The sequence below is a fragment of the Nomascus leucogenys genome, chromosome 22a (genome assembly GCF_006542625.1).
Source record: "Nomascus leucogenys isolate Asia chromosome 22a, Asia_NLE_v1, whole genome shotgun sequence".
Taxonomy (NCBI): Eukaryota; Metazoa; Chordata; class Mammalia; order Primates; family Hylobatidae; genus Nomascus; species Nomascus leucogenys.
This window is the reverse complement of record NC_044402.1, coordinates 136340556-136367938: the sequence shown is the minus strand read 5'-3', so window position 1 is coordinate 136367938 and position 27383 is coordinate 136340556. Positions and strand designations below refer to the sequence as shown.

The following is a 27383-nucleotide window of genomic DNA, read 5'->3' as shown; positions in this document are numbered from 1 at the left end:
AGGAGGGTGAGTGTGAGTGCTGACTCCAGGGCTCCTTCCCCGACAGTCGTCTTGCTGGGTGACCCCCTCTCTCCTTGGCCCTTGGGGCCCATGGGTTGTCCTGGTGCATTTCTGCTAGCGCTGGTGCCTGACTGTCCTGTGTGCTTCTCTTCCCCTTCTCTACCTCAATCCCACACATCCACCCATTGAAGGTGCGTTTCGGGAGGAGGTACCTCCCAAGAGTGGCTGCCGGGGCTTCCTTGGCCTGGTTCCGCTTTCATTACGTGAATTCTGAGCAGACAAAAGACACTGCTGACATTGTTATGGTGGGCGAAAGGACTCCGCAAAGGTGGAGAAGGACAATGACAAGATGCCTGCAAGCAGTTGGGGGTGTGGGGTGGGGGGCGCCTCCCTTACTGGGACCCTGACTGCTGTGCCAGGCACTTCTGGGCCTGCTCTACCTGCAGGGACACCTGCTGTGTGGGTAAGATGATAAGGAGGTAATTCCTTTTCCACTGCAATGCCCAATCAGACCCCTGTCAAGTCATTATTAAGCGTGTCATCTGTCCACAGACCTCATTTTATACCAGCTTTAGGCACACAAGGTCCAAATACCTGAAAAACAAAAAGGAATTTCACTGTGTCTGTCTGTCTCTCCATCTTTGGGACGACGATGACAACATGGCACTCAATAGAGCACCGCTTCTCTTGATCCTTCTCCCTGGAGAGTGGTTCTCCGATGACGACCAGGCCTAGAAACCTTTCAGAACAATGCCCTTTAAAAGGCGGAGGAAAGTATTTCAGTGCATCCATCACTGACTACTTGCAATAAAGCTCCAGAAGTAAGTATTAACACACAGTAAGGAGAGCGAAGTCAATCTCAACCCCAGACAAGGGACCACGAAATGTTCCAATGGAGGTAGCTGATCAAGAACTCATCTTAGGTTTATGAATTCTTCATCTCAAAGCCAAACATCACACTGCCAAAAACGGAAGGGAGAGATTCCTTCAAGCCTACACACTGAGAAACAACAGGACTCTGCTGTGAATGCTGCTGTGAACGCACTGGTTTTCAAACTTCTGTCTGTCCAGCAAAATGCAAGGACAAGTCCAATCCACTGAGATGCTGGTGGAGCAGCACTGGGGGTGTGGCTCAGAGCCCACTTTCTGCCTCCTGAGAGAGTCCCCAAGGAACCAACCTGGAACCTCTGGGGTGAAGAACCTCCTGGCAAGACCACATGCTCCTGGTGTCCAGATGGAAGACACCAGACCAGCTATCCACAATCCTTCTGACGGCAGACTCTTAGAGCACTATAGCTCCTGAAGGCCCCCCAGCCCCAACCACACCCACTTCCCACTGCGGGACTAAACTGAAACAGCATGACTGAATTTGGGCCACATCAAGGTGTATTCATGGACAAACAGTGATAAAGGTGAAACTTTCAATCAGATCCACAGACTATTGCCTGACGTCCAGGCTGAGCTCATAGAGACATTTTTACTTAGTTGATCATTTTTTTCAAAGTAGAATTAAATTGGGAGATTTCATTTAAAAATTGGTGGTTTCTGGCATCACTTAGAAAATGAGAGTATCTGGGAGCTGTGGACCTGTGTTTGTGAGCAAACAGCTGACAGTCTCTCTCTCTCTCCGGATCTGTAGGATCTGAGTGGGTTCTGGGCTTGCCCAGGGTCACACCTGCCTCCCCCCACCCCACTGCACTCAACCCACCTCACTCTTGACCTTTGGTCAAGACCTTCCAAAAATATGCGGAGGAGGAGACTCATTCCATAAGCAAAACATTTCCGATTTTCTCTTAAGGGAGTAAATCTCTGTTTCAACATATACCCATTCACTACATTTGATATCAGTTAAATTTTCTTTCAGAAAAACCAACAAAAGGAAACAAAAGTATTTTCTGTGATAATGCAGAAACATATTTAACTAAAAAAAAATTATAGAGGGTCAGAAATATTGTTTCTGGGATCCAAACACAGTACCTGCCTTTCAACGTAAATGCATGAAGACATCTGCTTAAACTCTGAGGCAAACCAGTGGTCCACGGCCTGAGCCACGACACTATGGAAGCTGCCATGCTGGGTTAACAGGCCCATGGAGCATCTTGTGCCACGTGTCTGTGGTCTCGGGCCAGTGGCCACACTTTGAGGCATTTCCACTTACTTTCAGTAAATCCACCCGTCAAAGAAACGAGCCACCCCCAAATGTGGAGTGAATCTTTTTAATAATCGTGCACATTCCAAATCCAATTATAGTGTCATACTTTCTCATGCTTATTTTTATACAGATATGCATACGGAGTCTAATATGTAATCTCATTTCTGTTCTTGAATGAACATCATTAACTAATTGACCTACTAATGCTGTCCTGGCATCCAGTTTTCTTACGTAAGCATCAAGCAATACCTGCCCTATGTGTTACCACACAGGAGTTTTGAACACTTTTGGAAATACCTTTAAGCATAAAAGGAAGACTCTGTTTAAAATCACTGTATTCTCACTCAAAGTACTCGAGGGCTACTGTTTTCACTCACTGCAATTCATTTCACATTAATGAGTTATTAATTAAGGCTGAAGGTCTGAAGTCCTCATTTGTGAAAGAAGCTGGAAGACTTTTTTGATTGCCTGAGGGGTAAGGATCCTGACATCAAGACCAGCTAGGATACAAGCGCACCAAACATTGTTCTAAACACAGTCGAGGTCAGCCCGAAGCAGTCCTGCTGAGGTGCAGGCCTCACAACCGGCAACCAGGCTGAAGGGCGGGGGACCTAAACCCACGTGGCCACCAACAGTCAACAAAGACACCAAGCTCTGCTGCTACTGTGTTGATTAGTTAAATCACATTTTCACACCTAGACCCGATAGCTAAGACGGTGAGTTTAAGGAAAGGCCCGACTGCTTGCTACCCAGGCATTAAAGTTACTAGTTCAGGAAGGCTACCAGAACTACAGCTACATTCAGAAATCCCAGGAGGACTGCAAGGTGCATGGGGTCTACAGGAAGCCATGCCCCAACCCTCAGCCCCAGTAATGCCCAGGAAAGAGAGCGTCTTGATTCTGTCTCCATCAGGGACCACCTCAACACACAGCTGTTTTGCTACAGAATTTCATTCCTATGTCTGAGAAATAAGATACGAAGCTGGGGACTTTTAGACGTGGGGGAACTCTGTGCACCACAGTGGGAAACGTTCTTTGCAGGCATGTCTGTATTTCCCTAGAAGGAAGAGATTGTAAAAGCCAGATTAGAATGTCCTCCTTCCTGGAGTAGACGAAGTCTAACAAGCAGTCCTAATTCACCAGCCTCAAGTCATGGGCAAATACAAGAGTCTTAAAAGGAAGCTTCTATCCCGGAAGCCGAGGGGACACTTGTACTCGGGGATAAGTACAAGGACGTGGCCTCTTTGGGGGTGAGTACTCTCCATTCTTCCCTTCCCTTCCATCCTTCCCTGACTTCCACTCTCCCTGCCGCCACCAGCACATCCTACCCCACTGCTGCTGGCAGCCAGCTCTCCACAGGCCTCAGTTTCTTCTCTTCTTCTGGGTGTGGACACGGGCAGGTGCTCTCTGCTCTGTTATTTTGCAAGGGATGTTGACAGAGTAAACAGACTGGTACAACAGGAGTAATGTCTACTTTAAGAGCGGGGGCACATCTGTTTGCTGTCTGGGACAGTAAATGTTGCTTTCCATAGCAAACTTTGGACAGGCTTGCTGACATGCTCTTATTAAACACATGGGGTTTCCTAAGCTTGGGGTTCCTCTTACAATGTGAGTCACTGTGTGTGTGCTGGTGTCACCCTGTGGGAACTAAGGCTTGGGAAGCCAGTGCATGACAATGCTGATACTCTCACTATTGCTATTGCTGCAAGAGACTGTCATTCATTTTGATCCAGGAGTCTCATCACCCAGGAATCTAGGGCAGGCTAACCTGCTAACTTGTGGGTAGGGGAAGATGGGACCCGGTATGCAGAAGCTGCCGCCTATTCTAACATTGACCTTCTAGCAGGCCGAGCAGCCGCATGGAACTGAGCCCCTACTGCATTGGGCACAATGAATGAAGGAGTCCCTGTCTTAGGGAACCTACAATCTAGTCTAGTAGAAGGTATACAGCAGGTCCACATGTGGCCCAAACGCAAGGCAGAGTAACATAAGAGCAGCCAGAAAGTATGAGGGTGAGGGAGGCCACCGCTGCCGGAAGGTACAGGAGATGCTTCAGGGGACACTGCAGCTTTTAGACTTTGGAATTAGGCCCATCTGGATAAAGAATAGATGGAAAGGGGACATACTACCTTAAGTCTGCTTAAGATACTACCTTAGACTTAAGGTAGTATCTTGCAAGGGATGTCGACAGAGAGAACAGACTGGTACAACAGGGGTAGTGTCTACTCCCAGCGAGGGGCACATCTGTTTGCTGTCTGGGACAGTAAATGTCGCTTTCCACGGCAAACTTTGGACAGGCTTGCTTACGTGCTATTATTAAACACGGGGGTTTCCTAAGCTCGGGGTTGTCCCAGGACAACCTATACCACTCTTCTAATCGACTTACCGGATGCAAAGCTTCCATAAAACATTTCAAGTCCACTTCTTTTTTTTTCCTCCTTTAAGATTTCTCTTCTCCTTTCACATCTTTCAGATTTAAATCATACAGATGCACATAAACATGGCTCCCAAAAAGTAGGTGCTAGAACATTCAGGGCAGCATTGCTCATAACAGCCCCACGCTGGGAATGACGGCACTGTCCATCACCGTAGGTACATCACGGTCACATTGTGTCACATTACACAATGACAACAATGAACTACTGACATGGGCCACAACTGGGGCGACATCACACACAGAACACAGAGCCAGAGACAAGCACGAAAGTGCCAAGTGTTAGGATCCCATTCAAGGACAGGCGAAACCCATCTACGGAGTGAGAAATCAGACAGTGGTCACCCTTGTGAGTGCGGTGGGGTGGGGGTGCATGTGACAGGAAGGGGTCCATGAGGGCTGGCTACCTGCTGCTTCTGGATGTGAGCGGCGGCCCCTGCAAACGTGGCTATGACTTATGATTCTGTACATCTTATGTGTATGTTGTACCAATAACACTTATCCAAAAACCTAGAAACTGTCATTGGAATGGCTTGTGAATGCAGAAGTGAGGTCAGGAAGTGTAAGAGATAGAACAGGGTTGTGCAAGGAAACAGCTGTACCAGCAATAAGTCCTTAAAAAGTGGCCCAGCCCCAAACAGTATAGGATGCTGGCTTCCATAGGAAGGCAGTCATAAAAGGACCTTCTCGGCATTGTCCCCCAAATATTGCTTGCGTTACCATGAAACACATGATTGACGACCTGGCCCATTCTGAACTCAGAAAGAGCGTTTCCTCAAATACCCCATCTACGGATCAGCTGGTACTCGCCCCGATTAGCAGGGGGCGACTGCATTACCATGCTAATCCATGTCCTCGCTGTGCCACTTCCTTGATATGGATATGTGTGTGTGCTTACTGCGCTGCCTTGATTAGTGCAAGCTTCCATGTGTCAAAAGCGCCAGATTCTTTCCAAAGAATAATTTTAGCTGTACTTATATCCCTAAAGTGGAAGAGTTGATTTGAAAAGGTACTTACCTCCACCATATGCTATTTTTCTTTAAACAATTTGCATTTCAAAGTGAATATGGCATTTATATCTGAATGAATATCAGTATGTTGCCTGAACTGATCTCAAATGAGCATGAAAAAGATGCTGGTTTTCTATTGAACAAGAATGTTTTCATCCACCAAATGACATCAAAGACAGGATCCCTCTTTTAAGCTATTGGCTTATTACATTAAAAACAGCCTGTTCTGATTTTTAAAAGTATACTCTGAAATGATGGCTTTTCATAGCATTCAAATAAAGATTCATCAACAAATCTTTACAATAACAATATACAAAAGTTCATTCCCTGCACCTTCCAATTTTGGTCTGTCTTTACAAATAGGACTTAATTGCACCAAAGCATTTAACTAGGAAAATAATAGCTGGCATTTGACTTACTGGTTAAATAAGCCTGAAAAGAGGAGCAACTCTTGGTGACGGTGATAAGAACTTTCACGTACATAAAGAGAGGGCGGAGAAAAAGCCAAAAAGGATTCTACCAGCACTTGAGTGTAAAACAGACGCTTATTCCCACTGCAGAATTGTATACCTTTTATTTTAACAAATCCTAATTACAGGAATATGATTGACAGGAATTCACCCTTCCCCTATGGAGCCCTCACCCTTAGAAACATCCAGGGACGGCTTTTTTCGGTCCAGTCTCATTCATAGACAGCTTCAAATGCTGTAAAAACTCAGCGTGAGCGGCTACCTTGCAAACCCTACAGCTGCACCACACCCGTTCTGCGCATGCGCGGGAAAACCAGGTTCCCTGGAATCACAACTGGATGAAGGAGGCGACGCTAATGGTCACATCACTTCAAACTAGGCCTTCGCCATCTGTTCTGTCCTCTAATTACAAACCCAAAAAGAATATAATTCACAACACTACCATAGAAAGTGAGACACACATGATTTAAGGCCTGTGAATGGGGCCCACTGGCTCCTGCATTTGCATTGGAGATCTGCCTTGCTTTCAGCAAGCAGAATTTCAGGCCGAGAGGATTTTTTTCCAAGGACACATTCCGTATCTTGTAAGATGTAGGCATTCAGGACTCTGCATCCTGTGATACTTGTTTTGTAAAAGAGTACAATTCAACACATCTACTAGGGAGACGCAAATCTGGTGTTTCTTGATACCTTTTTTTTTAGTTAAGAGATTTTCCATGTTATGTTTATCGAGACAAAGTACAGAGTTCAGACCTAGTCACAATGACGGATGTAATTACTACTAAATACAGCAAAGCAGCCAGGCTTAGGGTTCCACATCCTGGAATTCCGCAGCTCACGGCTCTTTCCTACAATGTAGAAACAGCTCATTGTATGCTGCTTTCTCCCTGCTCTAAATTACGTTGTCAAGGAAAAAATAATGGGGGCCTGTTTTGTTGTACTGTTAAAATTTACTTGGCAAAAGTACAGATATACAAATAATGTAAACTAAATCCACCAAAATCTCGTCTAACAGATCAATTTTTTATTGAACATATGCATACATTGTTCTTGGTTATGGCCACAGAAAAGATATAACTTTATATACTTCTTTAATATGATTTCCTAACCATTTTCCCCATGTTGTTATGTCATCTTCATAATTTTACATATGTAGCATTATTGATTTAATGGAGATAATTTATATTATCGTTTTTCTACTTCTGGATAGTTTTGGTTGTTTCCAATTTCTGACTATAAACAACACTGCAAAGGACATCTTCTACTTTTGAATTTTCCTTAGGAGAGGTTCTCAGCAGCGTCATTACTGGAACAAACAGCATAATATATCTTTCTGATTTGTGATATATGTTGCTAATTAATTTTCTTAATGACCAGTAACTAAAAGAAGATGGAACCTGGGCATCTTTAAAACAATTTAGTCCAAAATTTCTAAGTGGATAATAATAATAATGAAGAAACGGTGATAATGATAACAGTATGCCCCATGTGGTTAATATAATGATCAAATTATGTAAAGCACTCTGTAAACTGTAAAACCTCTGCAGATATCAGTTATTAATCTCATGAACAGTGGGTTTTCCTATCTCTACAGTTTTTTAGCAAAAGCTTAAAATGGTGATGTTGCTAATCTTGTTTGTCTTTAAAATCTAAAATGTCTGAATATTTTCCTTATGTTTCCCTTGTAATGGTGTCTCTTCATGTATAAACTGTGCATGCCACCTGCCTTCTGTTTGCTTTAGTGCTGTAGCTGGCATCACTTTGCTTGAGCTCACTCATTCCCTCTGTGAGTACTACTTAACACCCATCATCAACTAGTGAAGTGCTTGGTGCTGCGGACAACTCCACGGCACCCCCCATCTTCCAGCATCCCAAAGGTCTGATGATCAGAGCGATGCCAATGTTGTCAGAAGTACAGTTTACAAAAGAAAGGAGAGAGAAAAAAAAAAAAAACAACCCTGCACCTGGGGCACCATGCACACGCAGCGGATGAAGGACATGGCCTGACAGCAGGTGACAGTGAGCTGGAGCGCCAGAGTCATCCCTTCCCTCCCATCCCTGGGTTACTGCTCCACGTTGGGAGTGGATATCACGTGGCAGTTGGTACAATTCAAGACAAAATATTTACCATGTCAGACGCTAAGTTCTCATTTAAGTAATTATATTTAGAAATAAGTGTAAGTATTTATTGTAAAGACAAAGTTGCTTTCTCCAGCCACACAGTTCTACATAACAGAAAAAAGAATATACAGAATCCAGACCCAGTTGCAACGACAAATGTAATGACTACTAAATACTGCAACGTGGCCATGCAGAATAGGATGTTTCCTAGAATTAGATGGTTCATCGTCACTTCCTAAAACATGGAGTTCTATTCCGACCTTTGCAAAACAATGTGTGCCATTCTCATTTTGCCATTTTTATCTGCTGAAGGAACACGTGCTGATCCAGATTCCAACAGTGTTTATGGAGAGAGCCATCGTACGGCTTGTTTGGCCACAATCCATCTCCTGGTATGGGTTATATGGATAAGCTGATGCAACAGCGAGGATGAGGTGTGTAAGCACTATGAAAATGGAGAAGTTTTAAGAATTTTTCTTTGTTTGGTGTCTTCCTTTGCCATGAATAACGGTTCCATCTTTAAAATATTCTTTCTCCTTTATATGATGAATGCAACAGGTGTGTGTGTGTGTTTCTTAACATAAAATTCATTTTCATTTGACAACACTGTTTTGAGGGGAGCGTTCTCTGGTCATCTCTGAATTTTACAGTCCCCTTCCAGGAGCAGGTGGCCACACAGCTCTACCCTGAGAAGTATTCACTACTACTTCCTTCTCTGCCTTCCAGTTCTTACAAAACGATCTCACAACTGAATACAGCAATGGCACAGGGAAGACGGAGCACCAAGGAGTACCCTGGGCTTACAAGTCTGATAACATGAGGCGGGTTTTGCAGGTTTGCTGGTTGGGATGTTACGGGGTTTGACCACTCCCTAGAAATATTCCAGAAAGACAAACATTCACTATATGAGTAACTCAAAACAATGGGCCACAAGGTTTCGAGATGGAAAAATGTCACGATTCCTTTGAAAAACCCTCCTCCGCCAGTGTGGGAAAGGACTGCAGAAAGCAGGGAAGTCACGGACTCGACTCTAGCCTGGAAGAGCCAGAAGCCCTTTCCCAAGGCCTCGGTTCTCATTGGCGCCCGGGGCTGGCAGCTGGCTCTGTGGTGGAGGTGGCCCGGGTAATTCACAGAGCCTCTTCTGGGCACCTCCTCTTTCCCACAGCTGACCCTGCAGACCACTTCGCTGGTCTCGGAAGCATCAGTTCAGCAGCTGAAACACTATTCCTCACCACCCACACACATTTTTGAGAGAAAAATAGTTTTTGAAGCACCTTTTATTTACTCGTAGGCACACCTGTTACCACATCCAACTCAGGGTCCTGGCCATCCCCTGATATGTCTCAGCTAAAATAATTAGGAATCAAGTTGCTTTAGTTGGTTCTTTCAGAAAAGAACACTCCACTTAGAGTTCAAATAATTGAAGCTATCCTTAAATTGGAAGTACGATACTTCCTTCTGAATTGCACACCAATGCTCAGGACCACAGAGGGCTACTACAGGGGAACAATATCTGCAGGAAACCAACTAATCTCAACATCCATCACATGACTCGTAACATGCAGGAATATATACTTAATGAAAAAATAATTGCTACGTCACAAAACTAAGAGAGGATAACAAAGAAACAGAAGTAACAGTGTATGCCTCAAAGACTTTACAATTTGATGATGGAAACAATATCACACGAATTTGCCTAAGCCTCAGTGGGAGCAATGTATAAACACAGAAACAACTAATAGTGAGAACGCATTACTCATAAAAGCTGAAGATGCTGCAATTCTCACAAAGAACTAAGATGAATTTTAGTGTCTTCTAATGTCAGATTTAGCTAACTTCCTGATGTCTAAGAAGCCTCACAAAACATTAACTTTTTCCCTAAAAACTATCAAACAGACATTAAAACCAATTCCAACAAAACCTGGTTTATGAAAGCAGATATCACATGCTACTGATACTGAGGTTTTATTTTAGAAAAATGATTCTCAACCAGTAAGGCTTCTGTTTGCAAATGGTCTACCAAGGTGCTAGAAGGGTACTTAGCGGAAGCTTCCAATTTATGTATCAGAGGTTGTAACCAAGATCCAATGTGTGGGAAACTCCCGGGTGACCTCGGTTGACATGAGTGGGAAGCAAGGATCTGTGTTCCACCAAGCCTTGGCCACACCGCATGCCGGCAGGGGACAGGTGTGGACTGACACTGCTCATCCAGGGCCCACAACAGACTCCAGACTCCAGAGTTATTACAATGTTTTCTAGACCGTTTGAAACGAAACAAAGAAAAACTTTCTTTCCATGAGACAACAACGGGTCTAGTTTTGATGTTGCGTTATTTTTTTTTTTAATAGCTATTACCACTGTAACAGCAGCTTCGCGACTCTGCGTCTGCAGTGTGAGCAGTTTTGATAAACAGCCTCTGCGGGCCACACAACGGGGATAATGTATCCTTAAGTACCGCCAATGAGCTGCCATTCTGCACAGCCAATTACTTCTGTGCGTCTGTCACTCAAAGGAAAAATGACTGAGCCCATTAGATCAAACCTTTGTCACTGTTCCTAATGCACTCTTAGGCCTCATTAATCTCCGGGAGCAGCAACAGAGCCGCCGGTGCCTCATTGCCTCCCCCGAACAGGCCCACGTGAAGCCTCTCATCTCTCCCCCAAGTGCACCACGTTAATCAAGCTCTCCTTATTACCCCGGTCCCTGTCACGGCGGAGAGCGCTCCCTCTTAAATGCTCTCATTATGACCCATCTTTAGAGCCGGCTAAGTGGAAAAAAAGAGAGAGGGAGAGAGGGAGAAAGAGGACGAGAGAGAAAGAGGAGAGGAAAAAGCAAGTCCGATCACATTAATATTCATGACAATAATTAGTATTCTAGGTCACTGAATATTCATGCTATTAGTTTGGTTTTTTATGGGTTTGCTGGATGTCCTGATTGCTGAAGTGTGGAGAAAACAGCATGGTTGAGACTTTAGATGTCAACGGCAGTTCAATACTCAAAACACATTTGCTGTCCCCGCCTCCCCCACCTCCCCTGGAAAATCAGCTTCAACCCTCCTGACGGCTTTAATATTTCGAAACCGCTGGGGGCCTCGAGTGGGGAAGCGGGGGATATGGAGAAGGGGAAAGGTTTCCTTTGACAAAGGTCTAAGCATCAATCTGGTTAGGATAAAAACATATCCATAGTTGCAAAAACCCAACAAAGACACACTTTAGAGACAAGAAGACATCTGTCATCCTAGAACAAAAATGTCACAACCAGGAGTTACAGAATAAAGTGACCACAGGACACAGAACTGGAGCACATAGCTCCATGGAGATCCATGAAAGTCCGGAAGAGCATTTCTTCTGTCTGCCCCCTCGCTGCCATGATAGTGGGATGCTGTCTGTTGGGGAGCATGGGTTTGTGAAGTCTAAGCCCTATGTCCATTATATCTACTCAAAAGGTTGTGTCAGTGCTTTATTGTATTTGAAAAATTAATTCAAGAATATAATTTCTTTCCCGTCTTCCTTGCTTTTGGAATAACTGTTATGATGAATGAATGATGTAATTCTGTGACGTCAGCATCAGCCAAGATTTTCAAAGGAATGCTGTCTGTTCTCCGTAGAACAGAGGGACAGCATTTCCCCATTTTAAAAACAAGGAAGCTGAGGTTTAGTGAGACAGCTTCAGAAGGGTCTGAGACGGGAGAAATGGGATTCTATTCAGTGATTTTGACTCCGAAACTCTTGTTCTTGGCCATTATGTTTTCCTGCTCTCTACTTACATGTGAAAATAACTGTGGAAGCTAATACAACTCTGCATTCTGTTACATGTGGATACAGCTTCACCAAACTAGGCTGGCCAAACATTCATGTCAGAAAATACCTTGACGTTTTACCTCCTTCTCTGGACCTATACCTGAAATTCAAGTTGGGAAGATTCTCCAAAATGTGGCTTCTGGTGGATCCTCATTAGAATGGCAACTTAAGACAATGTAAGTTCCAGGCCAAAAGAATGGAAGCGGATAATGGCCATGCACGTCTTGAGAAGCCAGTGACCTTGAATGAGGAAGGGAAGGTTTAACCAGGCCTGAATATCTTTTGGATTCTTTTTTTTTTTCTGGAGTAGACCCTTAAGTAATTTTTTCAAAACCCTTTAAGACGGAGATGTTGTATAGCCCTGTATGTTGTCTAAAGATGTCTTTTTTTCGATCTTCATTTGATTAGTAGTCGTCTTTGCATAGGCTTCTAGGTCCAGAATTATTTGTCCTTAGGAGGGAATATTTCCATTATATTCAAGAATGCATGTTGCTCTTGAGAAGTCTACAGTCAGATTTCTCTTCTTTTGTAGGTAACCTTGTTGTTCTCCTATTTTTGGTGTGTTTTAAGATTTTATTTTTATTTTTGCAGAGTCTCCTCTCCCATCCAACTTGGTACTTGACTCTTCAGATATCCTTACTTGCCTCTAGCATATATTCTTCTGTTATATCTTTGACTACCAACATGTCTTTAGCCATGTTCTTTACAGTATTTATCTACTGAATTTTTTATTTTTGCAATCTTTATTTATAAAACTCTTTCTCCTATAGTATTTTCACATACTCTTTATTTTTTTGACACAGGCCTCACTCTGTTGCCCAGGCTGGAGTACAGTGGCATGATCATGGCTCACTGCAGCCTTGACCTCTTGGGCTCAAGCCATCCTCCCACCTCAGCCTCCCCTGGGACCACAGGCACTTGCCACTATGCCCAGCTAATTTTTGCATTTTTTGTAAAGACAGGGTTTCACCATGTTGCCCAGGTTGGTCTCAAACTCTTGGGCTCAGGTGATCTTCCCACCTCAGCCTCTTAAAGTGCTGGGATTACAGGCATGAGCCACCGCGCCCAGCCAAACACATGCTCTCTGTTTACCTCATTTTATGAGTATCATTAATAACTATCCTATTAAATTCTTCTGTTGATAGGAGTTATAATTTCCTTTTAAATTCCCTTTCACCAAAATGTCACTGTTTTTCCTAAGCACAGTTATCCTTCATATTTTACTGTTGGTTCCCACAAACATCTTTGTTGTCCATTATCTATGAATAAGAGCATGTGGGTTGATGAGGCAGATGAAGGGGTTTTCTCTGCAGCCTTGGCCAACCAGAAGGCTGGTTGTGGGCTCTGAGCAGGTGTACGGCCCATGCTGACTGGCGGGTTTCATTTAGACCCACCCTGTGTGGGGCTGTGAGCTGGCTGGTGCACTTCATACTACCCACGGTCAGTGCTGCCTTGCCTCTCCATTTCTTTCTCTTCCTCTGGGACTGAGGATGTTTGAGTTTCAAAATCATCTCTGTTTCCCTCTTGAGCACCAGCATCCACATCAAAAGGTTCTGCTCTCCTTAGGCATGCTGCCCGTTCCGATGCATGCTCTCTTGGGGGTGTTGGTGGCAGGGACAACACTGGCCAGCTCTCCTTGACGTCATCGCACAGCCTGCTGCTGTGTCCCAGCCCACTCCTGAACTCCACGACTGCCACAGGGAGCCCAGAGCCACCCCATCACCACTGCAACTCCTCTGCTCTCCTCAATGCATGAGCCCCAGAGGGTGGCCTGAGCCCAGTCATCAGCAGTGCACAAGGCAGCTGCTCTGACAGTAAGTGTTTCTTCCTCTCTCCCAAGCCCACGGCAAACACTGAAGACGACCACATTTCCAGCATTTTAAAGTGTGAAATGTAGTCACTATTTCAATACAGGCAAATCACTTCCCACATGCTAGGAATACCCCATCCCCGTGCCCCTCCAGGTATTTTCTATTCAATTGCCCCATGTGCCCCTTCAGCATGTATCACTCCTTACAGTGATCTTACTTGTGTGTTTATCTTTGGACTCCTCCACCCCTACTTGAGTGTAAGGCTCCTGGAGAGACCATCTTGTCCTCCCCCCACCCCAATATCCAAGCATTAATCAAGGGTGGGCACACAGCAGACTCAGTAACAATGGAGATGAATGGCACAGGAGGCGACACAATCCAGTCTCTGTATCAGTAAACTGGTGGCATACAGTTAGGCATTATAGTATTTGAAATATGGAATGCATTATGACTGTGTAATATAGAATCAACAGAAACGTCCAACAGCTATTCCAACTAACAAGAGTTCAGCAAGACGGCTGAATATAGAAAATACAAAAATTAGGAGTTTTCTTATTTCTTACCAATTAGATGACATAATAGACCCCACCCCTCTAAAAAAGATTAGCTTCACAATGAACCAAAAATTATAAACTAACAGAATAGATTAACAAGACATGTCCGGCATCTAAATGAAAAAAAAAAAAATGCTGAACTTTGCTGGAGGCTGTAATACAAATTTGAATAAACTGGGAAAGAACAGTGTTCTACGATAAGGAACTCAACACAGTAAAGATGCCACTTCCTCCACAATTCATAGCTTAAAAGCAATGCCAGTTAAAAGCCGTGATAAAATTATTTTTATTATTTTATTTTATTTACGTGCCCGTATCACAGCCTCAGGAGGTCCTGATGTCATGTGCCCCAATGAGATTATTTTTATCAAGGAGGAGAAGGTTTCAAGTTATTCTTTAGTTCATTTGAGAAAAATAAGCAGGTAGCAGTAGCCAAGAAAAACTGGAAGATAAAAGAGAAATATTCAACTGTGTTATATTACCAGATACAAACGGAGTCATACATCTAAGACACTGTGTTAAATCTACATAAGGTAAGATAATGCAGGGATACCAGGTCTCGGAACACATCTGAGAGGCCAGAAACACAGCCCATTTGATGAAATGATTGAGTTCTACAACAAAGGCAACATATGGAATTAATAGGGAAAGAAAAAAAATTCAACAAAGAGAAAAAGGACAGTTGATTATTTATTTGAATAAAAAATTCAATTAGATTTCTGTCACACACGATAGACCCAAACAAATTAAAGGTGGATTAGGGGCTAAATACATGCATATACATGTATACACACACATACATACAGATATATATGCACATACATATATTCACACACATAAACACATACATTTTTAAGGGAAAAAAACAATAAAACTAAAACTTAGAAGTATACATATATAAACTGTGATCTGGTTTCAAGATTATTAAAGGCTTTCTAAATAGCTTAAAGTAGAAATCACGACAGTAAAAGATAATCTGATTATAAATAAAAAAGAGGGAAAACCTTTTTATGTAAAGAAGACCATAACATTTAAAAGGCAAATAATAAAGTGGGGAAATACCTGCAAAATATATTCATATCCTAAATATACAAAGAGTTCTTAGGTATCAATAAGAAAAAGACAAGAACCTAGTGCAAAAATGGGCAAAGGATACATCTAAACAATTAATTACAACGTAAGAAACACATACAGCTAATACATGTGAGCTGTTCAACTTCATTACCGATTGAAGAAATCCAAATAAACAAAACATGAGGTATTTTTATGGCTCATCAGATTAGCATAAATTCTAACAATAATATTAATAGCATCAGCAAGTGTGTGAGGTGAAATGGGTGATGGCTATGGATGGGAAGAGTTTTTATACAAAATCTTTTAGAAGTTAATTTGGAAATGTGTATCAAGAACCCTGTAAATAGTTACACCAACCGAATGAATCATTCCACATATGGACAGTTATTCCGAAGCAATAATAAGTGTTATCCACAAAGATTTAGGCTCATACATATATCAGGTCTATGTGAATGCAAGTTATGGGAAGAGAAGGCATAAAATGTTGATCTAATTCAATCACATTAAGAAAATGAATACAAAAATGAAAATACAAAGAAAGAAAACCCTCCAGTTCACCCAGAACTGAGACAAAACAAATGAGTCAAGAGTGAAGAATAAGGTTAAGTATTCAATTTTTTGGCAAAAACAGCTCTCTAATACCTATTTTTAGCCAAAAGTCCATCTCTTAAATGTAGCCTCAATTTATTTCAGATTGAATTTGCTGTGCTGGAATTCCTCAGGGGAGAGGACATTTTGTGAATGATGATTTTGGACACAAGAAACTCGATTTTCAAAGAGTATAAAAACTCAAATCCCCAAACGCTTTCTTAAGCAAGAAAGAATGTATCACTTTACAGATTCATGTTCATGTTTAGAGGAGGTGAATACAAACTAAAATTTCCCAATATTTTAATGAAGCTGCTTCCTCTTACAGAAGTGCTTCTGCCCATGGCTTATTCTCAGAACCCAAGAATGAAGCTGGGCAATCAACAGGGAGCTGCCATGTGAGGAGCTGCACCCTCTTGCTGCTCACCAGCTGATGACTTCACCCTCATGCTTGGTCAGGGTGCCACTTCCCTTAGCACTGTTGTGGCCATGAGACATTTTCTTCTTCCCAAAGTGGCACTGCCTTTGTGCTAAGGTCATACTCCCACACTTCTCTATTCCTAGTTGGAATCCAGAGAAGAGGGAAAGTCAGCCAGGCCCCTGTGTGGGATTAACCTGTTTGAGGGTTGTGGAGATGTCCTGTTACACACTGAGGGCTGTGACCATGGAAAAGGGATTTCAATCTCATCACAACCCTCTCATTTGCCCAATGGGGGCTCTTAAAGAGAATGAAACTGGGCAATGGTAAATGCCTTCCAAGGACACAAAACTCACTCCCTCAAAGAGAGAGGCCCATGCCACAGCCGCCTCCATCAGATATGGTACAGTTTATAGGGCCTTTATATTATCTACTTATAATCAAACATTAATGTTTCCCTTAGGACAACAGTGGCATTTGGCTCCAAGGAACCTAAGTCTCAAGATTAGGAAGTTCAAAATCCTACTTTTATACAGTGAACGCTTCTTCACAGAACTGGTGCCCTTCCTTCATATCTGTGTGCCTGGCAAATTCCTATCCTTTATTCAAACTCAGCAGGTATCCCCTATTCCTTCAAGCCTGGCCCACCTCCTGGGGAGCTGACCACAGCATCACTGGGTCTCCAAGCCCTGCCCTTTACACAGCCTGGGGCCTGGGGCTCTGTGCGGCCTCTGTCTACTTGTCTCTCTCCAACAGGGGAGATTCCTGAGGGAGGGAACTGTGTCTCAGGCACACGTTAGAAACTCCACGAATGGCACGATTTAGCCATTCCATAATGTATGCATAATTCAAAACGCTATGTTACAAAGATAAATAAATTTTTATTTAAGTTAAATTAATTCTATTTAATACATTTTTATCAATTTAAAATTATAAAAATGAAACTCAATAAATGCTTGTTGACTTAAATAACTAGATGACTAGATGTGATGTGATGGGTCAGAAGGGGAGGTGGAAGTAGAAGAGTTCTAGAGGTTAGGGACTCTGTATCTACAGTGCACACAATTTCTGGCACAAAATAGGTGCTTTTTTTTTTTTGAGACGGAGTCTCACTCTGTCGCGCAGGCTGGAGTGCAGTGGTGCGATCTCGGCTCACTGCAACCTCCACCTCCTGGGTTTAAGCGATACCCCTGCCTTAGCCTCCTGAGTAGCTGGGATTACAGGCACGCACCACCACACCCAGCTAATTTTTGTATTTTTAGTAGAGATGGGGTTTCACCATGTTGGACAGGCTGGTCTTGAATTCCTGATCTCAGGTGATCCGCCCACCCCGGCCTCCCAAAGTGCTGGGATTACAGGCGTGAGCCACCGCACCTGGCCTATAGATATTTTTTGAATAAATGCATGAGTTTATGTAATGTATTAATGTAATAAAGCCTTCAGCATTTTACTCACTACGGATTGTTTTTTCTTTCTTGTGCCCTTCTTTCCTCTCTTCCCACCCCATAGTTAGCACACCGCTCTAATAAGAAAAATCTCACAGATGTCTTGGAAGAAAGGTCAGCAGGTCATAGAAGCCCCTGTATACTGCTCTCACTTTTTTGGGAGGCACTAAAGACTCCTTTAGCATAAAGCCAGTTTTAATTTTGATTAGAAACAACAGCTTGTGTTTGTATCCAGCTTTCCCAGCACTTTCATGTTGTCTCCTCTGACACCGCCCCCCTGCAACACAGGCAGGCCAGGCAAGAGCACCCCAATGTGGTGGGAAGGAACCAGTTCAATGACTGCCTAACACTGCGCAGTGGAGCCCAGGATGATGGACCCAAATTTGAACTCCTCTGTACCATCTTGCTGTCACCTACCAGTGTCGCTCATGCCTCAGAACCAGGCAGTCAGCACCGTCCCTCTTTAAAAGCACTTGATGTTTCAGAAGAGGAAAGTGCAGCATTAAAGACCAGAAACTCTCGTAGGAGAGAAATTTTTTTTTTTTTTTTGAGATGGAGTCTCACTCTGTCATCCAGGCTGGAGTGCAGTGGCACAATCACGGCTCACTGCAACCTCTGCCTCCTGAGTTCAAGCGATTCTCCTGCCTCAGCCTCCCAAGTAGCTGAGATTACAGGCACCCACCACCACGCCTGGCTAATTTTTGTATTTTTAGTAGAGATGGGGTTTTACCAGGTTGGCCAGGCTGGTCTCGAACTCCTGACCTCAGGCGATCCACCCGCCTCAGCCTCCCAAAGTGCTGGGATTATAGGCGTGAGCCACCGCGCCTAGCCAGAAATCTGTTTTAAGAAGACTGGATGTAGGTGGGAGAGAAGAAAGTTCTGGACTTTCTGCTGGAGAAAATGCAAATTCTTGAAGAGATTTCCCCATGTTGAAGGAGCCTGACTGCATGTGTGTATGGGAGGGCTCAAGAGGTTATCTCTGATGAACAGGCATGAGAAGGTTCATGATATGGGGCAATTATTTGCAAAAATGTAAATAAAATGAGCAATGTCATTTTGGATGGCTTGCAATTGGGCACAGAGGCCAGGAATTTCTAAACACATCAACATTTGAAAAAATACTAGCTTTCTCTGATCCTGAATGAAAAAAAAAAACATCTCCTTTAAAAGAGAATACAGAGAACTAAAGTTGCATTAAAGAATGGCAGATAATTAAAATATAATAACACAAAATTTACATTTTATATAGGTCAAATGGTTTCCTCTGAATCTTGCTCCGAATGGTTTTTCCACTTTCATACATAGTTATCAGAAATGAGTTAATCTTTGCCACTTTAACATTAATTCACGTTTTTCAGAAGGCCCTTAAAAACCCAGTTCACACGTTAAACTTCACTTTCCACTACGCAGCCCTGGGAAGACCTAGATGCATGGTTTTTGCAGCTGTGACTCAAAGCACCATTTGCTTGCTGGCATTTGCAGAACTGAAAGTTTAAAGGAAATGATCAGTCACAGAAGTGATAAGGTTTCCAAACCTTAATCTGCAATGTGATAGTTACCGTCTCCACTTAACCTAAGAGTCCAACATTGTCCTCAAGCCTGGACCATCTGTTGCTGATGAACTTGATTTGTTAGTGTGTTTGCTGTAAGCTTACCTGAATTGGGTGAGATGTGTAAACTGCTCATGTCCTTGGATAGGCCATTGGTTTTAGGGCTGGAGATGGGCGCGCAGGCCGACGTGGCTCGGGGTGGCCTCTTCCCTGGGACTTTCACAGTGGTTCTCAGAAGGTCAATCTCCTTACCATGAACATTCTGCATGTAATCCTGTTCAAAATGTTAAACATCCAAGAGAGATAAAAAAAAAAAAAGACCTTTTACAACCTAGAACAAAAGGGTCTATCAGATGTCATGAGTTAAAACCCTATGACTCTTCCACTGTGGAAAGTATTTTTAAAATCATGAGATTTTTATCTATAGAGTACTGGTAACATCATCATTATATTTAAATCAGAGTTTTGCTTCTGTGTCCTGAACTAACCCAGGAGCTAGAGATACAAGGAGAGACACAGCAGGTGCCTCCTTCAAGGGGCATTAGGAAGTAAGTCTACACATAAAATCTGATTTTTTGAACTCTTGCTTATCAGAGGGTACATTAGGCTCCTCCTATAAATTCCAAGTACAATTCCATGGAGTAGGAAACCATTTTGTAATAACCTTTCTGTCTCAGATGGGAATATTATTAAAATCTAGATAAGACTGAAGCTCTCTGGTGAAAAATCAGGTGAAAACTGGAAGTAAAAAGGTCAAGTGTTTTGCTAAGAACCAGGAAGATGTCCAAGGGGTGTCTGGCTTTCTAGGCCTTGGAAGCAAATGACCAGCAGCGATCAGAGAACTACAGGGAAGCCTCGGTGGACAGTGACTACTCTATGGCAGCTCACTTAACTCACTGTGGAGTCAAACACTACCTGGAAACTGGCTGATGGGCAGGGAAGGGGGAAGGCGAACAAGCAACTGAGAGCTGGGGGATGGGCCTGCTGGCCAGTGAGTTACTGATCCTTTAGTGCATCATCATCATCACTCATTATTATTATTATTATTTTTGGTAATGAGACTCCTTGTCTGCAAACACAGTATCTTAAGCACTCTAGACACACATTACTCGATATCACATGTTAAGAAAGAATATACACTCAGCCCTCTGTAACAATATAACAATTTACAAAAATACAAATAAGAAAATATTGCATTTACATTGCATGAGGTATAAGTAATCTAGGGATGATTTAAGGTACACGGGAGAATGTGTGCAGGTTATATATAAATACTATGCTGTATTATATAAGGAACTTGAGCATCTGAGGATCTTGGTATTCTGGAGGGTCCTGGAGCCAATCCCCCATGAATACACAGAAATGATTGTATTTGAAAATTACTCTTGGAAAAACATTTCAAGAGTTTTAAGACTATGCAGGAAGTGGGAATAAATATGCTCTTTCTTTGGCAGCATCTTGGTGAATTCCCTTTAGATTTGAAAACCAAGAAATTTGTCTTTGTTAAAAGTAATTAAGTTCAGGTGACCATAATTCCATTTGATTTATTAATTTTTTTAGAGATGGGGTCTTGCTAGGTTGCCCAGGCTGGTGTCCAACTCCTAGTCTCAAGTCACCCTCCCACCTCAGCCTCCCAAAGCACTGGGGTTACAGGCATAAGCCACTGTGCTCAGCCAACGTAATTTTAGAAGAATTCACATGCTGGATGCACCGGACGGAGGCAGGGTGGGGAAGTGGGCTGCTGTCTTTTAACTGCCCAATGGCAGTTACCCGATGCAGAGAGATAGTTGGATAAAGTTCTAGAATCACTATGCAAGGGTTGGAAGCCTCTGTCTCAGGGACAAGGAAACTTGGCCAAGTGTATTGAGGGAGCTGCTGGGACACAGGGTAGGGTAGCAGAGAGGCCAAAGTGAGATCCCAGTGGCTTCCAGGAAACAGGCTGTCCAACTTTTTTTTTTTTGAGACAAGAGTCTCACTCTGTTGCCCAGGCTGGAGTGCAATGGCATGATCTCAGCTCACTGCAACCTCTGCCTTTTGGATTCAAGTGATTCTCCTGCCTCAGTCTCCTGAGTAGCTGGGATTACAGGCCAGCAGTCCACCTTTTAATTGCAGGACAACACCCACAATTGTGAAGGAGTCACAGGTTTATCAACAAGTAGATGTTTGCTGATAGAAGAAACGGCACAACAAAAGCCACAAAGTACACAATTCCAGTTCAGGGGAAAGGAATGAAACCGTGGGTCCTCGGGGCAGAGGATGAGAAGAGCTGTTTTCTCCCTGCCCAACCATGGTCAGGTGGGGTGCGTAGATCTTCCCACAACTGACAGGACTTACAGGGTGCCACATGGAGTCAAACCAGACTCAAGGGAAAAGGGTGCAGGAATTCTCAATGGCAGGACGGGCAGGAGGAGAATCTCTTTACATGAGGGCACAGCCACACTGAGAGGGGACACTCTGGCAGATAAATACAGAGCCCCGGCAGGCTCCCCTACACCAGCCTCAGAGGGACAAGATGCTTCAGGGTCCCTGGTGACCCCTGAGGACAGAAATCTTGGTGCAGACAGAAAGCTCAAAACACCAAGGTCAGAACCAGGAGGAAGAACAATGGGCTGAAGACCACTGGAGAAAGGATCAGAAACTGTGCTACAGTGGGGCAAATTTAGAGGCAGGGGCAAGGCTGGGCATTCCCCGGCAAAGGACAGACAGGCCATCCAGGCAGAAAACCCTGGCACGCGTGCATCTCACATCAGCCCGGACGCCGGGAGCAGAGGTGCCTGGCCACCCGAGGCTGGTGACTGGCCATTTCATCTTACAGAGTGGTTCAGGGAGGATGGCCTGACTTTCAGGGCAGGCTGGCTGGAGTCAGCCACAGTCCCCTTGGAGGAAAGCTGTCATGGTGGGTTCGGGGAACGGAAGGGTGGTATCTGGGCTGGGAACCACAAATCTGACTTCACCAGCCCCCGAAAGGAGATTCCACTTGGAAGCTGAGATGCTGGACTCCACAAAACATAATCAACTTTAGAGGATGTAGACCAAAGACAGAAAGAAAGTTATTATTGAATTAACTCTGTTAAACTAGATGGAAGAAACGGTAGAGCTGGAAGAGACACAGGAATTCTCAGGACTGCGCTGTGTTGAGGATGACAAATGAAAAGCACATCAGGCTGGGCGCGGTGGCTCACGCCTGTAATCCCAGTACTCTGGGAGGCCGAGGCGGGTGGATCACTTGAGGTCAGGAGTTCAAGACCAGCCTGATCAACATGGTGAAATGCCTGCTCTACTAAAAATACAAAATTAGTCAGCTGTGGTGGTGCATGCTTGTAATCCCAGCTACTCGGGAGGCTAAGGCAGGAGAATTGCTTGAACCTGGGAGACAGAGGTTGCAGTGAGCAGAGATCGTGCCATTGCACTCCAGCCTGAGCGACAAGAGTGAAACTCTGTCTCAGAAAGAAAAGAGAAAAGAAAAGAAAAGAAAAGAAAGGAAAAGCACACCGTAGAGTGGTTAGTGTCGGTCACTTCTTAAAAAAGGTTTTTCTCAAGCATCTTTAGTTTACTTCCATTAATATTCACTGAAAATATGCAAACCCAACTTTCCAAACCAAAGTTAATGCTTGTAAATAATGAATTCCTTCTTGCACAGTTACTCCTTTAAAAATATCAACTTGCTATAACTTTCTTCCTTAATGCCAATTCTTAACAAATTAAAATACAATAACAGGAGTGTAATTGAGCATTTATTGCTTATGGGCTCTAAAATGAGGCTAATCAGATAGTGACTAATCCTCAGCATGGGCTCTTTTAATAGGCATGTTTTAACATACAATAACCAGGATATTCTATTTAAAATTATTAAAGAAATGTACCAAGTGTCTGCTCTCCAGATTCGAAAGCGGCAAGGGAACCCATTTATCTTTAGCTCAGCATGGGCTAAGCGATCTGTTTTCTTGCCTGAGTTAGGCATTACAATCTCAGAAGAACTAGCTCTAAAAAAAAAATAATAATAAAATCGGTATTTAAAATAGTCAATTCTTATATTTCAAGGCACTGTAGATTTTTAAAAACTTTACAAAATGCATTTCCTACTCAATAAAAGCCCTCAGACTCAGTGCTTCACACACAGGTGGGAGGTAAAGACACATGTATCTGTGGCTTCTAGTTCCTCCCAAGAGAAACGACACTGAGCTTTCTGGTTTTGGAAGAACTGATCGTTTTCATCTCTCCCCAGCTTGGTACTTGAGGAATTAAAGCAACAACCACTAAACAATGTCCTCCGTAGAAGGCAAGGGGCTGTGCAGACCCTTCACGGGTCTGAGGTAGGGACCTGAGTAAAATTAAGACAGGAAGCTTGATTTTGATATGCAAATGTTACAGATACTACCCTTCTCCATGTTCCTTGTTGAAAATGCTGATCGAAGATAAAAGAGGAAAAACCCTTTAACAAGGCGTGAGGGTAATTCAAAGCCAAGTACTTTTAAACAGCACTTAACAAGTCCCTGGGGCCCACTCAAGAGCCAGGCCCCCCAGAGGTGCCATCTCCTGCCCCTCAACAGCTTGAAAAAGTAGTAATTGCAAACCTATTTGCATTTTCCTTCTCAAGTTGTCCATGATCATCATGCGGCTTATTTTTTCCAAGCAGGGCCAGAGCAAAGGGACCTGTTTCCGAACCCGCCAATTGCTCAGTAACTGTGCCTCGCTGTCCCCCTGCAACCCTGCTCCGGCACCTTTGCCATCCCTTGTTTTTTACATTTCGCTCCTAATTATGTTGCATCTATTGCCGTACACTTAATTAGCTGCATTAATGTGATTTCTTTTCACATAGTCAAGCAATTAAGAGCTATGATTGAGTTTCATTCAATTAGCCTCAACAAACATGCTAATTGATGTCCCAGATGCAAATGAGGTGCAATGAGAGAAACCTGCTAGCAATTGAGAGCCGTGTCAGAGACCCACAGCGTTCAGCTTGCTGACAGCAGCACAGCTTAACGTGGCGCCCGCCTTCTGTGGGGCTGCCTTTGGAGAAGGACGTGGAGTCATTAGTACCTCAGTGTACCAGACCCCTCCTGATACAGAGAATTAATTGATTCGCTGCTGTATCACGTTGTCCTAGAATTTCACAGTTATGTGTTCCCAGGACCGGGAGGTTACCAAATGAGTAACACTTGGCTCCAGCAAGGAGGGTGGTACAAAGTCCTCATCAAAATACCGTAGTAGGCTACTAAAAAATATACAAGAATTCTCCCCAAAACTACAAAGGGAAAGGTGTGTACATCTTGTCTTGGCTATCCCAGATCCCACTATGTGCCTGATGGCCTCTCCCGTCCTCAGTAAATGGTGAGTTCATCTTAGTCAGCTCTGGGGCATTTGGCACTTGAAGTTAAGCTCAAAATACAGCAATCCATCAACAGTCCCTAAAAATATCCTTACTATATTGATTCTCACTGCCTTGCATCTGGAGGTTACCTTTGGCTGTCTGGTGAAAGATGGTTTGCTGATGTGTTCACGGGGGTACTAAAAGCAGTTAACAAGATCTTAAAGCTAAACTGAAATGCATACACTATATGATTGGCATCTCAACATTAGATCAGAAATAAGCATAAGGCTTTGAAAATCTGACAGTGCTTAAGCTCCACTTTCTTCAAGGATAGACAATGTAATCAGCATACTCCATTTTTACGTATACTTCAAAAAAGTATTAAGACTTTTAATTTACATAGTTAAATGATGGAAAAAATAATGGAAAATAGTGGCAATCTCTGTTCCAATTCGGTTTCTCCATTAAGTTCTAGTTTATAACTGTACATGTATGTTGAGAAATATAACATTTTATATTAATATACTGAAAAGATAGATCACTTTTCAGACAAATCAATAAGATTTTCAAAACAATTCAGATACAGTACTTGCCTTTTTATTGCTGTGTTGAAATTTGTTTTGATGGTGCAAACATGCTGGTGATTAACATGAATCAAAGTAGTAGCCCCAAACTATACTAGTCATCATCACATTATTCACTGGCATGTTCTTTAGGTACAAACAAAAAAGTTTCACTTACAGATGTTCTGAATACACTTCAAAAAGAAGTGCTACTGATTTTTAAACATTTCGACCTTTGAGTGCATGTCTTCATTTTCTCAGGTATGACATGGAAAGCAGGCATAAAGAATTTTTGCTGGGTACCGGAGGGTGATGGTTGTCTTGCAGAAAGGCACTTCTGCAGCTGTTGGAGTTGCAAGCTGAACCAGCCACTTTTTTGGTGGGACAACATTTTTACCTGAAAGAATGACTATGCCAAGACATTGACTGACTATGGTTTTCAGTTCTACGTATGTGGCAAACTTGGATCTCTAACTACAAGCTTGACACCTTCCAAAGACTTAGCAACTTTTCTGACAAGATGGGCGGTGATACAAATGAATTTTTTTGATGTTATATGATGAAAACTATCACTATTTAGAAATCTACAGCCGGGCGCGGTGGCTCACGCCTATAATCCCAGCACTTTGGGAGGCCGAGGCGGGCGGATCACAAGGTCAGGAGATTGAGACCATCCTGGCTAACACGGTGAAACCCCATCTCTACTAAAAATACAAAAATTAGCCAGGCGTGGTGGCGGGCCCCTGTAGTCCCAGCTACTCGGGAGGCTGAGGCAGGAGAATGGCGTGAACCCAGGAAGCGGAGCGTGCAGTGAGCCGAGATCGCGCCACTGTACTCCACCATGGGTGACAGAGCGAGACTCCGTCTCAAAAAAAAAAAAAGAAATCTGCATACTTCATTTCAAAAATAGTTTTTCTTGAAATGACCGGGGTATGACATCACAGGCATGGATGCATGTGGATATGCCTGCATGGATAAAACACACATAAAAGATCATTCAAAGGGCAAGTCAGTTGGATGGATTTTTTTTTTTTTTTTTTTTTTGAGACGGAGTCTCGCTCTGTCGCCCAGGCTGGAGTGCAGTGGCGCAATCTCGGCTCACTGCAAGCTCCATCTTCCGGGTTCACGCCATTCTCCTGCCTCAGCCTCTCTGAGTAGCTGGGACTACAGGTGCCCGCCACCATGCCCGGCTAATTTTTTTTTTTTTTTTTTTTTTTTTTTTTTTTAGTAGAGACGGGGTTTCACCGTGGTCTCGATCTCCTGACCTCGTGATCTGCCCGCCTTGGCCTCCCAAAGTGCTGGGATTACAAGCGTGAGCCACCGCGCCCGGCCAGTTGGATGGATTTTAAGGTAGTAGAGGAGGAAAAAAAATTAGTGATTTCACATTGCATTATTAAGCTTTAAGAAACTATCACATGTTGAGTTTTGGTGAAGTATGCAAGAGGAATATCCACAATTATCTGAAATGAGGATTGAAATATTCCTCCCTCTTCCAACCACACATCTGCGTAACGTGAGATACTCAAAGACTAACCAAAACAACCTATCACAACAGACTGAAGCAGATACGAGAATCCAGCTCTCTTACACGAAACTGGGTATCAAAGAGACCTAAAAAAATATAAAACAATGGAACCCTTCTCATGATTTTTTATTTTGAAAATTATACTTTTTTCACAAAAATATTTATACTAACATGTAATGGGTGGTTTATTGTTATTTTAAATGGATTACATATTTTCTCTGTTTGAATTTCTAACATGAATATCAATAGACAAAATCCATATGAACAAAAGCTCTTTGGGGTTCCTCCATAATTTTTTTTTTTTTTTTTTGAGACGGAGTCTCACTCTGTCGCCCAGGCTGGAGTACGGTGGCGTGATCTCGGCTCACAGCAATTTCTGCCTCCTGGGTTCAAGCGATTCTGCTGCCTCAGCCTCCCGAGTAGCTGGGATTACAGACACGTTCCTATGCTCAGCTAATTTCTGTAGTTTTAGTAGAGGTGGGGTTTCACCATGTTGGCCAGACTAGTCTCCAACTTGACTTCAGGTGACCCACCCGCCTTGGCCTCCCAAAGTGCTGG

The 27383-nt window shown here is 43.2% G+C and overlaps 1 protein-coding gene across 10 annotated transcripts in view; it reads right to left on the bottom strand.

The window, feature by feature from the left end:
* AGAP1 (ArfGAP with GTPase domain, ankyrin repeat and PH domain 1) overlaps positions 1 to 27383 on the bottom strand; it is a 644171-nt gene that overhangs the window by 203816 nt on the left and 412972 nt on the right. For all 10 annotated transcript variants that reach the window (XM_030802725.1, XM_012501083.2, XM_030802726.1 and 7 more), the window contains one exon: positions 19532 to 19700. In XM_030802725.1, coding sequence (XP_030658585.1) covers positions 19532 to 19700 — 169 coding nt within the window. The remainder of the gene's footprint in view (positions 1 to 19531; positions 19701 to 27383) is intronic.